The 20353-nt window shown below is 28.7% G+C and overlaps 1 protein-coding gene across 3 annotated transcripts; it reads left to right on the top strand.

Moving 5' to 3' along the window:
• Positions 1 to 2226: 2226 nt before the first annotated feature.
• Positions 2227 to 20265, top strand: LOC114126045 (uncharacterized). 3 transcript variants are annotated; one of them, XM_027989919.2, is made up of 15 exons: positions 2227 to 2563; positions 2790 to 3153; positions 6226 to 6497; positions 6629 to 6905; positions 7015 to 7189; positions 9545 to 9645; positions 10096 to 10377; positions 11078 to 11433; positions 12795 to 12969; positions 13058 to 13231; positions 15558 to 15864; positions 15923 to 16227; positions 17244 to 17571; positions 17673 to 18077; positions 18162 to 20265. In XM_027989919.2, the coding sequence occupies exons 2-15, from the start codon at positions 3061 to 3063 to the stop codon at positions 19745 to 19747; spliced, it is 4836 nt and encodes a 1611-aa protein (XP_027845720.2). In that variant the 5' UTR covers positions 2227 to 2563; positions 2790 to 3060; the 3' UTR covers positions 19748 to 20265. The 3 variants fall into 3 exon arrangements, with proteins under 3 accessions (XP_027845720.2, XP_027845719.2, XP_027845718.2); XM_027989918.2 differs by having other exon boundaries at positions 15926 to 16227; positions 17673 to 20265; XM_027989917.2 differs by having other exon boundaries at positions 17673 to 20265.
• The last annotated feature ends 88 nt before the right edge of the window (positions 20266 to 20353 follow it).

Raw genomic sequence — 20353 nt, 5'->3', positions numbered from 1 at the left:
AATTCTATAATAAAATTAAAATAATATTTCAAGTTTCTTTTTTATTCTTCAGAAAGTAAATATTTGCCATTGCATACAACAAAGAAATATTGTTTTTTTGTATACATATATTATATACCTATAAATTATAATCTATATAGTAAATTGTTATTTTGAATGTTGAGTGTTAAAAAAAAAAATTGCAAAAATGCATATTAAAGCATATATTGATATTCATTGATTATTTTTGCATATTTTTCAGAGAATATAATGAGAATATTTGAAGGTTAATTTAGAGAATATAAATCCGGTCTTTAGTTATTATTATTTATCTATATTTTATTTAACATTGTATATAATAATATTATTAATATTTAAAAGTTGTATAAAAATAACATTATTTTATATTTTCATACCTAACACGTTATTTTAAAGATTGTACTATTGTAGTACCTATATACTATATAGTATATTATAGTATATTGGTAGGTACCTACCATAGAAAATTTAAAAATTTGTCTATTTTATTTTTGTTGCAGAACGGGCCGTGGCCCAAATACAGTTAATAACAGATATAAACATAACAATACATTATAATCTAATGAATAAGAAAAATAAATAAAACATAACATTAATTCAAAATTCTAACTAATAATATTCATATGTGATAGTGTTCCCATTGGCAATGACGCGCATCACTCTAAACATTATTTGGTCGATTGCGGAAATAGTTGGTGGTGTAAATCAAAACGTAAAAAGATAAGGTGAACGTGATTGAAGACTTGGAACCTTAATATTAATTTGGCTTAATAATAAAATTCAGGAGTTTTGGACAATCGATAGAGCATCTTAAAAGCACTTCGTTAACATACATAATATGCCTATCCATTCATTAACCGTATATTACTTACATTTGCGAGACAGGTGTCATACAATATTATAAACAGTAAACACTGATGTCTAATTCAAAAAGAATATCTACATCTTTGAAAATCAGTGTTTATTAAAATATACAATATGATGAAAATTTGGGTAGGTACCTAATTAATTAATGTAAAAAATACAACAGTACAAACAATTTTTATTTTTTTATTATTAGACATGTTTATATATGTTTATAGTGGTTAAAATGATCAGCTAGCTCGAGACACTCTAATACTCGACACAACACGATAATCGAACAGTTGTTTTCAATCATAAATAAATAATAATATAACTAATATAAGTATTACAAATAAACCCATGTTATGCATTGAAGGACACTTTTAGGCATATCTCTCGACTCTCATTAATCAAATTAAATTTCAGAAAGTAAGCTAAATGGCGATAGGTAGCCCTTTGCTTTTTCTTTGTAATACCTAATTTCGATTTTCAAAAACGTATCATTATTTTTGAATCGCTATCGTAACAATAAAAACTTAACTCTCGAGCTATAGTGGTCCTAACTCAATCCGGAGTCCTAATATTTTCCTATAAAAAAAATAAGATACGAAAGCAATAATTAGTTCATCGCTCAATTTACAGCGTTAGTAACTATTTTATAACGATTAAACAATAATGAATATTTTTTTGGGTTGGTTTATAATATGAATCAATAAACATTATGGGTTGGATATATCTTGTATAACTTTACTGCAAGAGTGCATAAAGCAAAATAAATTTGTAAAATAATAAATTGTTTCAAATGTTAGCCGTTTGCAAGGATTGATCGCTGTAGTTTTAAATACCTAACTATCGTCTAGTAATTTAACGGAAGTACCAACAAATAGTTCAAAACGTGAACAACAAAACAAATAGTTTCAGCAGTGTGCAGAGTCACCAGCATAAGTCGTTATTGACAATAATATTAATATGTTGTTTCAACTCAGTTTCAAGCGCGCTGCTTTACGTCGTGAAGTCATGACTCGCGGTGGAGGCGTTAAACTCTAATGTGATAACTCAACTCCAAAATATTATCAAAATATCGATCACGGGTGGAGGTAGTTTCGACAAAAACTATTATTATTATTATTCTCACAGATATATTTATACTAGTATAATATATCTGTGATTATTCTATTCTGCGGTACTATCCATGATGAAGGAACATGTAAAAAATTTCATCCATGATAAATTGTACTATCCGCCGCCGTGGTAATTATAGTAGATAGTTGTTGTTACTTGTTACTTGTGAACTTGTTTCACAGTGCCGTGCGCATGAGCAATAAACAAACCTACACGACACTGCGTTATCGCAGTGATAACGTAATCGGCTTAATCGATGTGGTAAGGGCAACAACGGCGGCCACCGTACGAATTACAATCGTGGTGTTGTTGTTAATCCGCCGTCGCAAACGATTTTCTAGTTGTAAAACAATATTCTACAATAATCGTCGCGGCGTCTGTGCAATCGACCGGACACGTCTTGTTTCGCGTTCCTCGTACTCAGTCGCTGATGACCATTATCGTGCTCTAGCAACAATTGTGATTGTTTCGTTCGGTGTCCGTTGCGATCGGTTGCTTTCCTTTGTCCGGGACGATCGGTAATCCAACAGTGAGACGGGCGCAGCTGCAACATACTCTCGTTGCTGTATACTAGTAACTGGTAAGTAGACGTCTGCACGAGATCGCAATTACATGTGAATATGGCGGTCTCGTTGCCGCTGTCGTACGCAATTTACATCGATATTGTTGAAGTAGGGCGGCGGCGGCGGCGGCGAGATCACTTCAAGTGACGAGCAGTAACAAGTGTTTGTTTTGTCTCATTGCAGATAATGTTGTATTGATAATTGTTATAATTTTATTATATTGTTTTTTAAATGCTGTTTCAGGACGGCGGCAATTTTAAATGTAGGGAGGCCGTGACTGCCAATGTGTGTAACGTGAACCTTCCATTGCTGCTATTGATTTTGATGAACTGTACATAGATGCTACCACCTTAGTTACTACTACTACTAACTACTACTACTACTGCTGCTGAGAATATAATCACAGTTACAGTGGTAACGCATGGAAGGTTTGACACTGTATGGTTTATTCACGAAGTATACTTTCAGTAAAAAAACCAATATTTTATGTCAATCAACACGTAACTAAATTGAAATGGAAGGTGTACCACGATTGTATATGATTGGCTTACCAGCCAAACGTTGTGTTGACAACCAGAAACCTAATTTTTCATCTGCCTTAAATCATGTAAATATTGTATTATATACCTACTTAATTCTAAAATTAAGAAAAAAAACTCTTCACCTATCTTAAAGTACTATATGTTTTTAGAAACAAGTTAAAAATTTTGGTGGCTCATATTTATGTTATATTTTTGTACAACTATTTCAGTCCTATTAAAATGTCAGCATACTTAATATATTAGTCCATATGTAACGTAGCAAGTTTATGTTTAGTTAAACTAATCACGTGTTGTTTGATTTAATATTATGAACTGAACAATTATCAAATTTAAAATGTAGAACATTATTTTTGTTTGATTATCGATATCTTACAATATTTCAAATTTTCTGCAATATACAGTAGAACTTTGTTTTACTGTTACTTGGTTATTTGTCACTCCGATTTACCATCAAAAATAAATAAAAAATATGTATCGTTTTTGATAATTTCCACGATGTAAAAATAGAATTGGTTAACTTAAAAAATTTGCTTCTGTAGTTCTGTTGTTGTTTTGAGTAAAGAATCGAGTGTGGCATAACAACAATCAACCACTTAATTTTTTTGTTTTAATTAAACATTACAGTATTTCATAATTAAATATATACATACACATATATGACTATATACGAAAATTAAAAATCAACTTTTTTCATTTTGTTTTCATAAGAAAAAATTACAATATTTTTCCATACAACCAATTAACTATCTATTTGATTATTCTTTAGGGCTTTAGTCCGTTGCTTGACGGATAAGTTGACTCTATAGAGCATTTTTAAATTGTAATGTTTTTCAAGTACTCATAATTTGTCTAAAAATTGAAATATTATAAAACAGTAAGCATACAAACATATACAATATTCTTAAATTTTTACTAAGGTTATTCACTCCACAGACTTCTATACTACAGTAGATAAGAAACTCCTTTTTTATTTTCAGTTTGCAGCCATTTTGTTTGTTGTGCAAAGTATTGCTTCACATTAATATAATTGAATATTTTAACCCTAGAGCACACGCATTACAGTCAAAAAGACCTTTGTTTGTTTGTTCTTCCAAAAGAATTTTGTTCATTGTTTCAAAAATATGAAATATTAATCGAACCCATTCTAGGTATCTTCTAATTAGGTGATAAACTAAAGTTAGGTACAACTCCTAATTGAATACAATATGATGTCTGTACTATACAAGGGTTCAAAGTTCATTATCTATTGAAAACACTGCCTAAAAGACTGTGTGCGTGGTATACTGTGATATAACCTTATGTGTAATAAAATTTATATGAAAGTTTAATTTGTTTATATTAAGTATCAATAAAAGCATTTGAAATTTTTATTTATTTATAAACAATAAAATAATAGTTATTTCAATTCATCGAGTTTTAGTTGAAATATTTCAACACACGGTCAAAAAGACCTTGTGCATAGAATCTTGTGAATATTTTTAATGCCTGTAATCTAAGGTTAAACATTTAGAAAAAATAGAAATAACAAAGTTCATATTTTATACTTTTTAATTTTATTAACTTACTTACTAAGAACTTATAAGTAAACAATATTATGTTAAATAATTTTATATTATAATGTATTATAAATTATAATATAATTTATAACAAGTACGTAAAATACTATAGATTAATAAGAGCTATTTATTGTAATTTTTAACTAAAAAAAATTACTTATTTTTATTATTAATACTTAATTTTCACTGATTATAATATAAAATTAACTTGAATAGTAAACGGCGCTTATTGAATGTATTAGATAATTTTGTTTTTGCTAGATTATTAACCACATTTTTAAATACTGTTAATGTATTAGGATAGATAAATTACATTTATGGCTTTCCAAAAAGCAATTGTCACAATAATTTAAATTATGAAAAGTTTTATTATTATACACATAATTTTTTTAAATTTATACTAGGTTTCATACTTTAAAAGTTATTAGTCACATTAGATAATGTAATTTTAACAAATTTTACAATTTTAATTATGTCTATTGAGCTATTTATCAGTCCTCTCTTATTTTTAACATTTATTAAAATAGAAAAAGTATTCTAATGACAATAGTTATGACCAAAAGAAACATACATAAGACTTTCTATACATGTATTACAATCAATTTTCAAGTAAAAACTTTTACATATCTATAAATCTATTTATGTAATATAATATATTATTTTTTATTAAGTAATCGTTTAGAATTAAATCTAATAATTCATTATCTTTAACTTCATCAACTATAATATCCTCAGCGTCTTTTTTTTCCTAACAATGAGTTTCAACAATACTATAAAGTATAAGTCAATATTATATTGTCATGCAATGCAGTTAGCAGCACAAGATGATGAAACTGAATTTTTAAGTAATAATTTTTTCATTGCTATTCTAAACTATCACATTAAGATTGTTGTTGTTTCCAAAATATTGTTGAATTTTTGAAAAAAATAATTGGGAAAATATGTGAGTAAATATTTTTACTTAGAGTTTATACTCTATTTTAAATAAATCTGGAAAAACGTAGAATGACAACCTGGCCGGTTTCGCGCAATTATGTCATGTGATCTGCCGACCACGATTAGTACTGACAACTGTAGCCAATAACAGCGGACCTGTCTGTGTGATTTTTTCCAAGCTTATTTAGAATAAAGTATAGTAACTGGCATTATTAAATATTATACATAAATGTTTATTAATAATTAATACTATAAATATTATAAACTAACTACTTCAATTGAAAAAAAAATACAAAATGAAATTATTTAATATTATGTTTTATTATAATATTCAATTTGTTTCAATTATGTAGATGATGCCATTGTAGGTATCATTGTTTTGTCAGTCGACACAATGTTGGGTATTGGCAATCCTCAAAATATTATTCGAGTTCCTCATCTAGTGTAGTGTCTGTGATTTACTGTAATACTAAGTATAACGTTTTAATCATCTAAGTGTTAGTCTGCTGAATGAAAATTTGCTATGTTGCACATTAGTTCATTAGTTGGAGTAAAAAAAAAAAAAACTTTCACTAAAATATATTAATTGTTGCTTTCTATAAGCTATTGTCTATATATATAATTTATAATTTATATTTTACACAGGAAATACAAACATCATATGACCGAGATCCTAGTTTTTATTCTGCTGATATTGACACATTACTTGCACTCAGAAAATCTGCTATGAGTGTTGTAATGTCATCAGCTTGCAATGTAGAAGACTGCACAGCATTAAAACGTTACTATGCACACCTTGTTCGATTAACAGATAAGTTTCCTAAACTGTTACAACAACAAAATTCAGGGTTACAAGAATCTTATGATGATGTTGAGACTGGAACGGCTAGAGAATCAAAACCGTTGATGTTTAAGTGGTGAGTATTATAATTGAATTTATTTTTTAGTTAATGTTATATATAAACAATTACTACTGTAGTCTTAATTTATAAAACATATAACTATATGAGATATAACTTCATCTTAATGTTGTTTATTTAATGTTTAGGAAACGAGCTCTTGGAGGCAAAACAAACCTGCAACATCAAATGAAAAACAATATGGATTCCACATCTGTAGTTGATACTGGCGATATCGGGTATGAGATGAGGTGTGTGTTGTACAATGTCGGTGCGGCTCATAGCCGGCTTGCTGCAGCGCAGGATAGGTCACCTCCATTAGTATCATCCAGTATGCCAACAACAGTTGATGATGGGGAAATTCCATCAAACAATGCTCTTAAGATAGCTTGCACACACTTGCAGTGTGCTGCATGGGCTTTTCAGGTATTTTTACATACAATTATTACATTTTCTAATATACTCAATAGATTTAAGTAACCTATACAGCCTATATGTAATAATATATTTATTGTATTATCTGTTTTATGTATAGCAATTACTTGGTGGAGATGGATCCAATAATGAACAAACTAAGTGGAACCATCGACAGCAACCACAAGTTACAAGTCGAGCAGTTCTTGAATTTGCATACAATGTGACATTAGCACAAGCCCAAGAGTGCATACTGGAGAAAAGCATGATGGATGGTCGAAAACCTCTTATAATAGGTATAAATTAATTCTATTTTATAAATTCAATTAAAGTATTCCAGTACAATAATTTTTAGAAGCTAGTAAGTGTGTTGCTAATTACTATATTGTATATATCAGGCGTATCTAACCTTTTTCAACTTTTGGGCCACATTCAAAATTTTTATTTATACTTTATGATTTTTTTAGATTCTGAACGAAGTGATGAATGTATTGATTTTACAATGATGTGTGTTTTTTTTTTTTTTGTGTCTGTGTACAGCATAACTAGTCGAAATAATGCTCCAATTTCAAACTATGGGGGTGGTTTCCGATGTAAAAGTGAATATCCTTGGTGCATTATAGAGGTAAAAAGTTAACATTTTCCTACAGTTTTCAAAAAAATCGAGAAAAACAAAAATAAAATAACGGAAAAACGGCAATTTTTACGCAAAACCAGTTTTCGACCAAATCGATTTTTTTTTTATGGTTGTAATTCAAAAACTAATCACTGAAAATACTTGAAATTTTCACCAAATGTTAATGTTAGTAGTATCTGCATATAGTTAAATTTTCAAAAATTTTGACTTTTTTTGAGTTATTTATAGATCACTGAAATTTTCGATTTTTTTGAGAAATTTTTTTTAAAGTGTCGATAAAAAATTTTTGGATGACCAAAAAGTTTTGAAAATTTAATACAAGGTTCCTTATGAGTTTTTTTTATTGTAGCTAAAAAAAATTAAAAATCGTTAGTCATAATTTTTTTTTATAAGCGTTTTTACTTCAAATTTTTACGAAATCTGTCGAAAACGCGAAAATTTGCAAGTAATTTTGAAGTTGAAAAATCATAAAATTTTTTGTGTTCATAACTAAGGATTAAAATTATAACACTAAGTTTTCCATAAGTTTTCCTTCAAGTAGCTATAGAGAAAACTCATAGCATCATTATAGGAAAAATTTTATGTGCGTTTGAATTTTAAATTTTTACGAAATAATAACGATAACGATAACGATTTATCCTCAAACGTTTTTAAATATTTGTTATTATTCAAAAAGTGTAAGTCGTAGATACTTAAAAATTGTACCACTTATTTAGATTGGCATTTTCCTTACATGATTAAATTTTCAAAAAAATTGAGTTTTTTTGAGCTATTTATAGACAACCGAAATTTTCAATTTTTCTGAAAATTTTTTTTTGAAGTGTCGATAAAATTTTTTTGGCCCTATCAAAATACTTGAAAATTTTATACAAAGTTCCTCATATGTTATTCTTATAGTGATAAAAGAATTATAAGAATACATAGGCACAATTTTTTTTTATTAGTATTTGAAGTTCAAATTTTGACGAAAATTCGTCAAAATTATGAATATTTGCAAATTATTTTGTAGGTATAATTCATAAAAATGTTTGTATAGGTAGCTAAGAGTTGAAAATTTAATACAAGATTTTTCATAAGTTTAGCTTACAATAATTATAAATATAATACCTTTTTCACCAACCACTGGAAATTATATCCTAGGCTGACAAATCATCTTCGTTCAGAATCGTTTTTCGTATACAATGATACCTATCATTGCATTCAAATTTAACCTACCCTAGTTCGAGGTCAACCCTACCCCCTAATGTACAGCAAAACAGTACCCACTTGCCCGCTTTTTATGTTAATTTCGATAAAATGTACAATAGGTATAATATTATCTTTGTTCACTTATTGAATTTATGACTAATCTAATGAGAGTCTAATCGTGTATTTAAAGTAATAATTAAAATTGAAAATTGTAATATATTTGATAATTCTTTAAAATTTACTATAATAACATTTTTTTAAATTATATATTTTTTTTCTTATATCTATATAAATTTCTAATTTTTATAAAATGGCTATGAGCCTGTTGGAACACTCCTGTGGGATGCGAGTTTGACATACCTAATATAATATATAATTTAAGTTACCATTTATTTATATATTATATATTGAATATAAAGCATCCTGTGAATTTTTTATCATCTTCAAATTTTAACAAAAGTACCTAATAATTTTAATAAAATAAAATAATTTTTCAATCAAATGTTGGGTTAACTTAAAATTTTCTTTGGTCATATCAATTCATTTCGAAGGGTAAATATAAAAAAAAAAAACGAAAAAATAATACTAATACCCAAGTATTTTATTGTTCGAAATCTAAAATTTTTTGAATAATTGAAAAAATAAGAGCAAATTATTTTTCAAATTTATTTTCGAATTTATTATTGCTTCAAATTAATCTTGCAACAAGAGTTGACAAGTTTACAATTTACAAACTTTGATGTACCTCTCTATTATCTATGTTTGAGTATACTATTAAAATATTATTTTTGTTACTGATTTTGTTTGTTTAATACTATCAATGCAGCCAAAGTATCAGCTATGATATGTGAATATTTTGCTGGTGCGGTGGATGCAGTTCAAAGAGTGGAACAAGAACCATATTGTGTAAGCACCAGCAGACTTGAGGTGAGTAAATTATGTAGTATTACACTCGATAGTAATTCTTAACTATTTTATAAAGCATTTTTCTCAACCAGTATGTCATTGAATGAGTCTTAAATATGTATTATAAAGTATATTAAATGATATAAAACGTACAAACATTTTTGGCAAGATTTACAAGGATTTATAGGTATTTGATATAATTTTTAAATATGATTAAAAATAAGTGAATTATTATCAACATTTATCATTATTTTTTATGTTATATTTTTTCTTTACTATTTTACATTATTAATAAAATTAAATATTAAATATTCCCATTATTATCATTTTTTTATTATATCCCATTATATGGAATGTTTAAATAATGTGTTTCCACAATACAAAGGTTGAGAAACACTGTTATAAAAGTCTGAGAATGTGTTTTAATCAATATTAATCGGTTGAAAAACTATTATCTATTATGTGTTATAGAAGTGGAGATTATTCTCCGAATTCAAATGCCGATATTATGGTGCGGTAACTGCCCTATTTCAGGGTCAACATGTCCAAGATCAGTTGCAACAAATGGGGACCCGTGTGTCATATTACCGACGGGCAGTAAATCTGCTCGGCCGAGCTGGTTTGATATCAGAAAGTGGTGGTAAGACAGCAGCTTCGATGTCAAAAGATGAAGATTCAGCAGACGATGACTACTATTATTACTTAGAATCAGAGCATGGACGTCCAGGCACTGGTCGATCTGCGGCTGCCAAAGTAAGAAAAGAAGAAGAAGTAATAATGACTAAAATGTTTACCTAGATTTATTAGTTTGTTTATATTTAAACAGGTAGAATAGGATTCAATATAAAACTTGCTGTAGGTACTGAATATGTACTAAAAATGAAATGTCTTAGTACTAAATGGTTTTAGGAATACTAGCACTTACATTATCAATTGCTATAAATGTTGTTCCAAAGTAAACATCATGTAACTTAAGTTCTAAAATTCTCAATGTCATTTAGTCTTTTTTGTCTTTTACCAGTCGTATTAATGTCTTTTTCTTTCATTAGTGTAGGTATGTAAATGTAATTTATAATTATTAATGGTGGTACTAGTAATAAAATATCTTCTTATAAAGCAAATTAAAAATATTAAAACAATCCTAGTTTTATTTTTTATACATCATCAGATTGTGCACACAAGTATTTATACTGTTGAAACTATTATTTTAACTGATACTGTTGTGTTAATATGAAACATAAAAAATTTATACTTTGTTCAGTAAGAGAATTACACCACGATTAGATGAATATCGATTTGGTTTTTTTGCATATCTCCACGCAACATCTTGCCATAGTGGAATTGGTTTTGATGATAGGTTGTTGAATGGAGATGCGCATAATTCTTACTACATGTTCTTTCATTAGATAAAATATCAGTATAATAGTTACTATTACTATTTTAATTTGTGAAGGAATTGGAGATGCGAAGAGACACTTTGTCGTTTGCAATGGATGTAGCTGCAGCAAAATGGCGAGCAGCTAAGTCAGAAAATGAGCTCATCTATCATGAACCTGTGGTACCTGTGCTGTCTGATGACGACGATAGTGATTGTTTAGGAAATACTTCATCTAAAACTACTCATGGTCGTCAGTTAGAAAAGGTCAAGGGTGCATCTCTGGTCAAGCCTATAGCATTTAGTGTTGATGATCCTGAGTTATTAGCTGTTGTTCTGGTCACCAATAATAATGAATCATCTAGTGTTACTACTACTACATTATTCAAAGATTTAGTGCCTACAGTTACCCGTCACCGAGCTGCAATGTACCGGTTGGTATAATATTGAGTTAGCAATACTTTGATTTTGATATTTTGATGCAATTCCTTATAAATAATTTAACTGTTTTACCCTTAGATATATTAAATTAACTATAGTAGTATATATACAAAAAAAAAAAAGCTATAGTTGGAGGAATATAGTATTTAGGTCATCTTATAATAATTAAAATTTCATTTGTAGTAATATGTCCATATGTTGTGCTACATTTTTTTTATTGTTTGAAATTTATTAACTAAGATAATATAAAGTTACATTGCCATTGCATATTTTTAGATGTTTATTATAGAAATTAGTTTTCTTTATGGTGTTCAGAGATAATGAAAATAAATTAATATTATGTGAAGATGATAAAATTGAACTTGTTTAGGAATATAATCAGATATATGTTAAATGTAATTAAGGTTTTTTAAAAAAATTTGAAGTATTAACTTTACCCAATTTAGGTTCTTTTTAATTTAATGATAAGTATATTATTCTAAATATTTCGGGTATAAAATAAATAGTCAAATTAATTTTGCTAGTAAAGCTAATGCAAAAATTGTTTGCAGATAAAATTTAAAATGTATTTCAAAATCATTAGTTAATAAATATATGTTGGAAAAAGTATAAATATTCTTCAGAAATAAAAAATGTATATTTCTGAAATCACAAAAACTACCGATAAAGGAACTGCAACAAACAATCTTAAATGTTCCTGGAAAATAATCAATTTGTAATTGAAAAAAAAAACATAAAAATATCCAATGAACTAATGGGCCATGCTATATTCAATTTGCTGAAATTATTCACAAAGAACGATGGGAATAAGTTTTTTTTAATATAAAATAATTTATAGTTAATAACTTATTTTATAAAACATTTTTATGAGTTTCTTTTGTTATTTGTTAGTTCTATTAAAAAAATTATTTTTTGAATAATATTTATTATTTTAATTTATTAAGTATTGATTGAAATATTTTAATACAAGGTTAACCATACCATATGCATGGATTTTTATAAATATTTTTAATGCATGTACTCTAGTGTAATTCACTTATTCATTTAAGTATGTATGTATTAATAACTTAAATTGTTTTATTCTGAAAACCTGTTTTATCGTTAATTTTTTTATTTAATAATTGACATTTATAGAAAAAACAACTCACTTAAAAAACATCTAGATAAATATTTTACAATTAAGCATAATAAGACAGTAGTTATTAGGCAATTTGGTTTTTAATAATCATGATATAGTTAAAAATTGTATTATTTTGTGAGGTATGTAATTTAAATTAGCATTTTATCATAATCTTGTACTAATAATTTAAAACATAAACATATTTCTGTATCGTTTGTATTCTGGTTTTAACAGAACAGAAAAGGGCAACCTTAAAGAAGATATGCAATCATTATGCCAAGAAGCAGATGACCGTTTGAATGAATTTTCTGACACATTACATCTAGAGTGCTTAGAAATGTATAAAACCAAAAATGGTGAATTTAGTGATGGTGGTTATGAGAAGAATGATGTAACAGAACTACCACAAGTATGTACTGACTTAAATGTTATTATTTATTCTTATTACTTTTTGTTTATCTTGTGTTGTATTAATTTTTGATTGTTGCAAAAAAAAGCAATTGGTAAATTGTTGTGCTGCATACCAAGCCTTACTGCAACAACGACAAGAAAAAGATGGAATAACATCTAGTGCAGTTGAAGAAGACCAGTTGGACATTGATATGGCTCGACTATCAGCTGCGGTTCAAGCTGTAGATGGTATGCTGGACGAAATAGACAGATTTCTTAAGGTATTACATATTTATTTATTAATGATTATTAGTTTTTCCTTTGCACTGGGTAATTTCAAATTTGTGACAATATTTTGACTACAGTGAAAATAATTAATATTGATTATAAAACATCTCCTAAAACTTATAAAACTTATATTCCCTAGTTACACCTATTTAATATTTTACATATAAAATATTTTTCTTAAAATAAAAATATAATACATGAATAATTTTTGTATACATACTTAACTTCAAACAGTGAAGTTATACAGATACAACAGGTTTATACAAAAGTAAAATTCAATTTCTATTGATTTGTGAATAAAATGTCTTATAATTGTGAAGATTAGTAGAACCATTTTTTATTCATTTATGGTTTTAGTTCTGAATGTTTGGTTGCTACTAATATATATATATATTAATGGCAATAGTGTATAATTTTTAAATTATATGTAATATTTTAAATGTTAATGCTTAACATAAAAGCTATTTTGCTGGAGAGATTTTTTGGAGCTATATAATACCGAACTGTTTTGATACAATATATTATTTTCTAGAAATATTTGAACATAAAATCCTAAAAAAAAGTAGGTCAGCGTATTTCGGTGGTGGATGTTTTTCCATCGTCCCTTTGGTCCTCGGACAGGATAGTGTAATTTTACTGTAGGTATTCAATTTGAATGCAATATGATTGCATTCGATAAAAAACGATTCTGAGCGGACGAGGAGATCTTTTTTATTTAATTTTATTCGTTTCTATGGTGATAAACAAAGCTGTAATTATTTTATACTACTTAATCGTGAAGTTGTGCATTTTTTCTCCTTAAAGCGCTTTTATTTCAAGTACCATTTCGAAAATCGAAAAATTATCTGTTTAAAGTACCAGCTCAAGAACATTACCTTTCAGAAAATATGCTACACTTGTACTTTTGAGCAAGTTTAGGGGGAGATAAAGTGTTTACAGAATAAAAAATAAATAAACATTTTTGTAAAACCAATACAATTCCTCGCTCTGCTCAGAATCTAAAAATATTATTTTTTAATTTGACAATAAACAAAACAAATTTAAGTTCTTTTGTGCCAGCATATATAAATAGAATATAGTTTGTGTTGATAATCAATGATTAAAAATACAACACTAAGTTTTCCATAAGTTTTCTTTCAAGTATCTATAGAGAAAACTCGAAACATCATTATAGGAAAAATTTTGAGTGCGTTTAAATTTTAAATTTTTACGAAATATCGTAACGATAACGAATTATCCTCAAACGATTTTGAATCTTTGTTATTATTCCAAAAGTATAAGTCGTAGGTACTTGAAAATTTAGATTGACATTTTCTTTACATGATTTAATTTTCAAAATATTTTGACTTTTTTTTGAGCTATTTATACATAGACAACTGAAATTTAATTTTTCTGAAAAATTTTGTTTGAAATGTGGATAAAATTTTTTTTGGCCCAATAAAAATACTTGAAAATTAAATACAAAGTTTCTCATAAGTTACTCTTATAGTAATTTAAAAATTATAAGAATACATTGGTACAATTTATTTTTATTAGCATTTGAAGTTCAAATATTGACAAAAATTCGTCAAAATCATGAATATTTGCAAATTATTTTGTAGGTATAATTCATAAAAAATTTTGCATGAGTAGCTAAGAGTTGAAAATTTAATACAAGATTTTTCATAAGTTAAGCTTACAATAATTATAAAAGAACTTACATTTTGCTGTATTCAGGCCATTAAAACATAAACCACATTTTTCACTAACCACTGGAAATTATATCCTAGGCGGACAAATCATCTTCGTTCAGAATCGTTTTTCGTATACAATGATAACTATCATTGAATTCAAATTTAACACTCCTATAATATATAATAGTGATCCACACGGTACCTAATGTACAGCAGAGCGATACCCACTTACCTGCTTTTTTATTATATTATATTCACGATAAACACTTAAAAATTATTAAAAATATTTTGTACAACTTTTTAAAGTGGGTTTATACAGTGGACCCAACTTACGGCTTTCAAAATATACTTAAAATATTTACCAAATTTATCTAATAAAAATTAATGTAAGTACCTAATCATCACGTAATAATTAATTTTATATATTTTGATAAAATTGTTGACTAGCGACACTTTACTTTGTAACAAAATATTTGTGATTAGCAGGTTTTGTGTCTGTTAATAGTATAAACCCATGTATCAAATTTGTTTAGTTTTACATCTTCAATTTTATTTTATTATTATATTAGTATGTTTTAACTAATTTATTATGTTTATTTGATATTTGTGTCTGCTGACAACTTGTATGACTTAAACATAATCAAAGACAGAAGAGCTCGGTGATTCCGAATATCGACGTACAGTTGGTCGCCCATATGATTACTCTGCTGGTAGGATGCGTGAATTACGCCGAGAGGCCTCCCGATATAGAGAAGCACACGTGGGTCGGGCACGAGACAGTTGGGTAACTCTTAGTCGAGCTGTCCGGGATCGTCGTCGCCGGGACCTAGAGCTGCTAGCATTACCACCAGCTGAACTAGCTGCACGCTTACCGCCAGCTCGTCCTGCCATATCTGCGATTGCTTCTGAAGTTGCTGCCTCTGGTTCTGTAGAACCGTCTTATGATGCAGCTAGTGAGTATTTTCACTCACAATAAACAATGAATATGATTTTATTTTACTTATCTACTAGTAGAATCATCGGACCAAAACGAAGACTCTGAATCAGATGATGGTGGTGATAGTCGATTACGAATGTTACAACGAGAATCAATAAAACGTTTAGATCGGCTGAATATGGTAGTTAGTAAAATGAAGGAAGTACGTGAACAGCGGCAGACACTATTGACCCTACTTCAAGATGAAATGAACCGAGAGGATAAAGAGGCTGCAGCTGCAGGGCAGGATGATGCAGAATTCCTAGGAGAATTGGGAGGTTGTAATGTTGATGTGATGAGTGCGGTGAAAAAAAGGTTGAAGGAACGGTATGGTAAACTGGTGCGTATTACTATGTGTTATTATAACTTTATAAATATAAATATAACTAACATAAAATTTTGTATTCTACTTATTTATGGATCATTTCAGTTTTTTTTCTAAGAAATTGATTTAAAAAAACACAATTTTAAAAGTAACAAATAAATGTAACTATTAAAAATTTATTTTTCAAACTTTCCAATTACGCGGTAAAAATTAAAACTAATTTATCTGATATCCCACAGTAAATAAATAACTATGGACAAAATGTAGTTAAATAAACTTAAAAAAAAAAAATTTAAATGTTGACATAGATTTTTTCTTACTTTGATCAATGATAAAATTCAATAAAATAATTAAATTATATTTTCTGATTTCTGATTAACTTTTTAAATTATAATTATTAATTTTTGTATTAGAATGTAACAAATTACACACATAATATTAAATATTAATCAATAATAAAAATGAAATATTTGAATAAACCATTATTTTATATTATCATAAATAAACATCAAAAGTAAAATAATATAACCATTAACTTAAGCATTTTTGCATTTATATTTTAACAATCGCTAAAAATATTCGCCATGATTATTTATCTAACATTATTAAGTGAATTAATCTAATAGGTGCTTATAATAGGTATTTAGAATACACAACACAATATTAAATAAATAATAATTAATATTTCTGATTATTATTTTGTTTTGTTCTATTCACAATTTTTACATATGAAAAAAAAAATTATATTTTAAATATATAGAGTTTATATAAAAATAATTAACTTAACATAGCAATAAAATTAATGAATTCATAAGTAATTACATATTGTGAAATAAAGTTTAACTTGTGAAATTAGAAGTAACTTATAAAAAAAAAAAATAACTCATTAAAATACCTAACGTTGCATTTAAGTAAAATTTTTTATTTCATATATATTTTGGTTTTTTAAATACATGAAAATCATCCTCTATTCCTAATTGCAACTTGTTTTACATAAGACAATTAATATGAATATATGTTTGCAAAAAAAGGTGAGCATGATTGAACAGAACCTGTCAGCCCAACTTAACATTTTGGATGCTGTGAGATCAGCGTATGCACGAGCCGCACCTGAACGACGAGCATTTGCCAATGCCATGCAACGACGCCGGACTCTAGTGTCGTCTTTATTAGACGCATACGAAAGTTTTGTAATTTCCAATGGAGGAACACCATTAGAAAATTGTGGTGAAATTATGGCGGCATCACCAACCTGTGGACTGCTCCCAGACGCAGTTCTAGCCGAACGGTGTGCAAAAGGTTTGGATTTCTACCAACGGTTGTTAACCAATGTATCTAAACTATTACAACGTGTTAAAGGTGTGTAATTCTTTAAGTTTATAATATGTTGTATTCCATTTAATCATCCTCAATGAAGTTTTCTCAACATCCTTAATAAATTATATATTTTGTTATAACAGGTACGTGTCAAGTGCAAACTGAACAACGGGATCAGATGATAAAACAACATCAAAAGTGGGAAGCTACAACACAACAGATGGACGATGACTCAACCGCCACAGTTGGTGGTCTTGATGATTTACTCGCTGCTGTTTCAGGTATTGATGACCAAGATCACCAACAGGATGACTTAGCTGCCTTGATTAAAAGCTTCGGCGGTAATGGTGGGTCTAATAAGCCAGTTGCACCTCTTGGTAGCAGTCACTGGGATGAACAGCATAACCATCTTCGTAGACTTTCACCTCTTGGATCTGAACAGCAACAACAGCAAAAACAATATTATCACCAATACCGTCATAATCAAATTCAACTACCACCGTCATCTTCATTTAACCCCAATGATGGTGGCATTCATTACTACGCTGGTAATTTTCCTTCTACAAAAGAAACTTCCAATCGTCAGAACAGTCAGCAACAACCAGTAATAACAACACATTATTCGTTTCCAGCTACCTACAATGTCGCTATAGGTTCAACAGCATTGACGGCATCAGAAAATTCTCCTACTTCATCACTTCCATCTCCTTTGATATCTTCATCATCTGTGCCATATAACTATTACAATTATCAATTACTCACAACTAAATCAGCAGTAAATCCTGCATTGCCATCACCATCATCATATAACAACATTATAACTACTGCAACTACTAGTGGCGATATTGATTTATCCGTGATGCCTATGATGAATGCTCTCCAATTGAGTGATAATAATGGTAGTAGCCAAAACTTAATTTCTTCTTATAGTCAAAGTAGTGGCAATGACGTCTTCCCAAATGCTGCAGCAGCAGTTGCAGTATTACAACGACCTCTATCATCACAATATAGTGGTATTGGTTATGGCGCTGCCAGTGGTTATGGTTATCACCATCCTCATACTTTATTAGCACCACGACAGCAACAATTTTATCCTCCCCAAAAATATCAGCAACAAAACTCAACAACGGCCACCAATGCTGATGCAACAAGTGTTGGAACAGCAGGAGTATTTTTACAACAAAATCAACAGCAAATCAATAGTAGTGGCTTATCTGCTGACATACAGTCGCCATTGCCGATGTCTTCACCTTCCATTTCGACAGCTACTGTTAATAGTTGTAGTTTAGCAGCAGTAGCACAATCATCTTCCATTACCACTAATGGTGGCACATCAACTGTGGCAAATTTCTATCATCAATTTCCATCACAATTGCAGCAACAGCAATATCAACAGCAGCTGCATCAACAACAACAACAACAGCATCAGCAGCAACATCAACAACAACAGCAGCAGGAACAACAACAACAACAACTTAAAATGTATCAACAGCAACAGGAACAGAAACCTCAGCAACAAATACCACAGCAGCCAAATTTGTACCATCAACAACTGCAGCCTCAATTGTATACGCAGCAACAGCCTCAACTGTACCAACAACAAACACAAACACCTCAGATGTATCAACAGTTACAACAACAACAACAGCCTCATCAATTAACGACTTCAGTAGGAAGTACTACTGGCAAATTTTACTATCCATCTACACTACAGCAACAGACATCCCAACTGTATCAAACACAACATCAGCAACAACTTCAACTGCAACCAACATCGATTTTGACAACCTCTGCAGTAACTGGCAGTCTGCAGCAACAACCATCATTGTCAAACAACACTACTAGTGTTGGCAGTAGTTATTATCAACAACTCCAACAACATTATTCACCAACAACAGTGATGTCAACAACTACGTTTAATACTGTGCCAAATACCCCAAACAATTACATTTATCAGCACCCGCCAATGGCGACAATGCAGGGCTTCAACCAACATCAACAACAGTCTCAGTACTATCAACAGCAGCTTCCTATTGTTGGTGATAGCAGTGGTGGTGGTAACAGCTTGGGTACTATGACATCAACTGCCATTCCAATTTTAAATTTGTTAGATGATGATCTGCTAATATCGGGCCCACCACCAATTCAACCAGAAAAAATCTGTACCAGTAGTTGCAATGATACCATTACTACATCGACCAGCAGCAATAAAAAATGATTTTGCTGTTTGAGTAACTTTTAGTGGTATTTATAATTTTTAAATTTTAAATTTATTAATTGTGCTACATTTATCTTTTTTTATACGTGGGCGAATGCATTTGTTTTATCAGTATCAATAATGAATAAAGATGCCTAAACAAGTCATGGCCGCACATTGTGATTTTTATTTTCTTAAATTTCTATCTTATTCCATTATGATTATCTTAAATATTTTATTACAAAATTATTATTTCATGTATTAACGCATATATATTATAATATATTTCTTTATTTTTTTGTTGTGTCGGTAACTGGATTGGTTGCAATTGTTATTATTTTATTATGTTATAGTAGTTATTATTATTAATTATAAAATAATTTTATCTTTTACATATTATATGCTCATTGTTTTTTTTTTTTTTTTTTTGCGCATAATTAATCATTATTTAAATATTTAAATACATAATTATTATATATTGTATTATTTATGCAAATTAATAATAAATTACAATATAACCAAATATACTACCCAATTAATGATTTTGTCAATTTTACTTGAATGTTATCATCATTAATTTTGATATCTAATAACTATTTGGCATAAGCTTTTAAACAAAATTGGTAT

The sequence above is a fragment of the Aphis gossypii genome, chromosome X (assembly GCF_020184175.1).
Source record: "Aphis gossypii isolate Hap1 chromosome X, ASM2018417v2, whole genome shotgun sequence".
NCBI lineage: Eukaryota > Metazoa > Arthropoda > Insecta > Hemiptera > Aphididae > Aphis > Aphis gossypii.
Note: the sequence above shows the minus strand (reverse complement) of the source record. Positions and strands in the feature narration are given on the sequence as shown.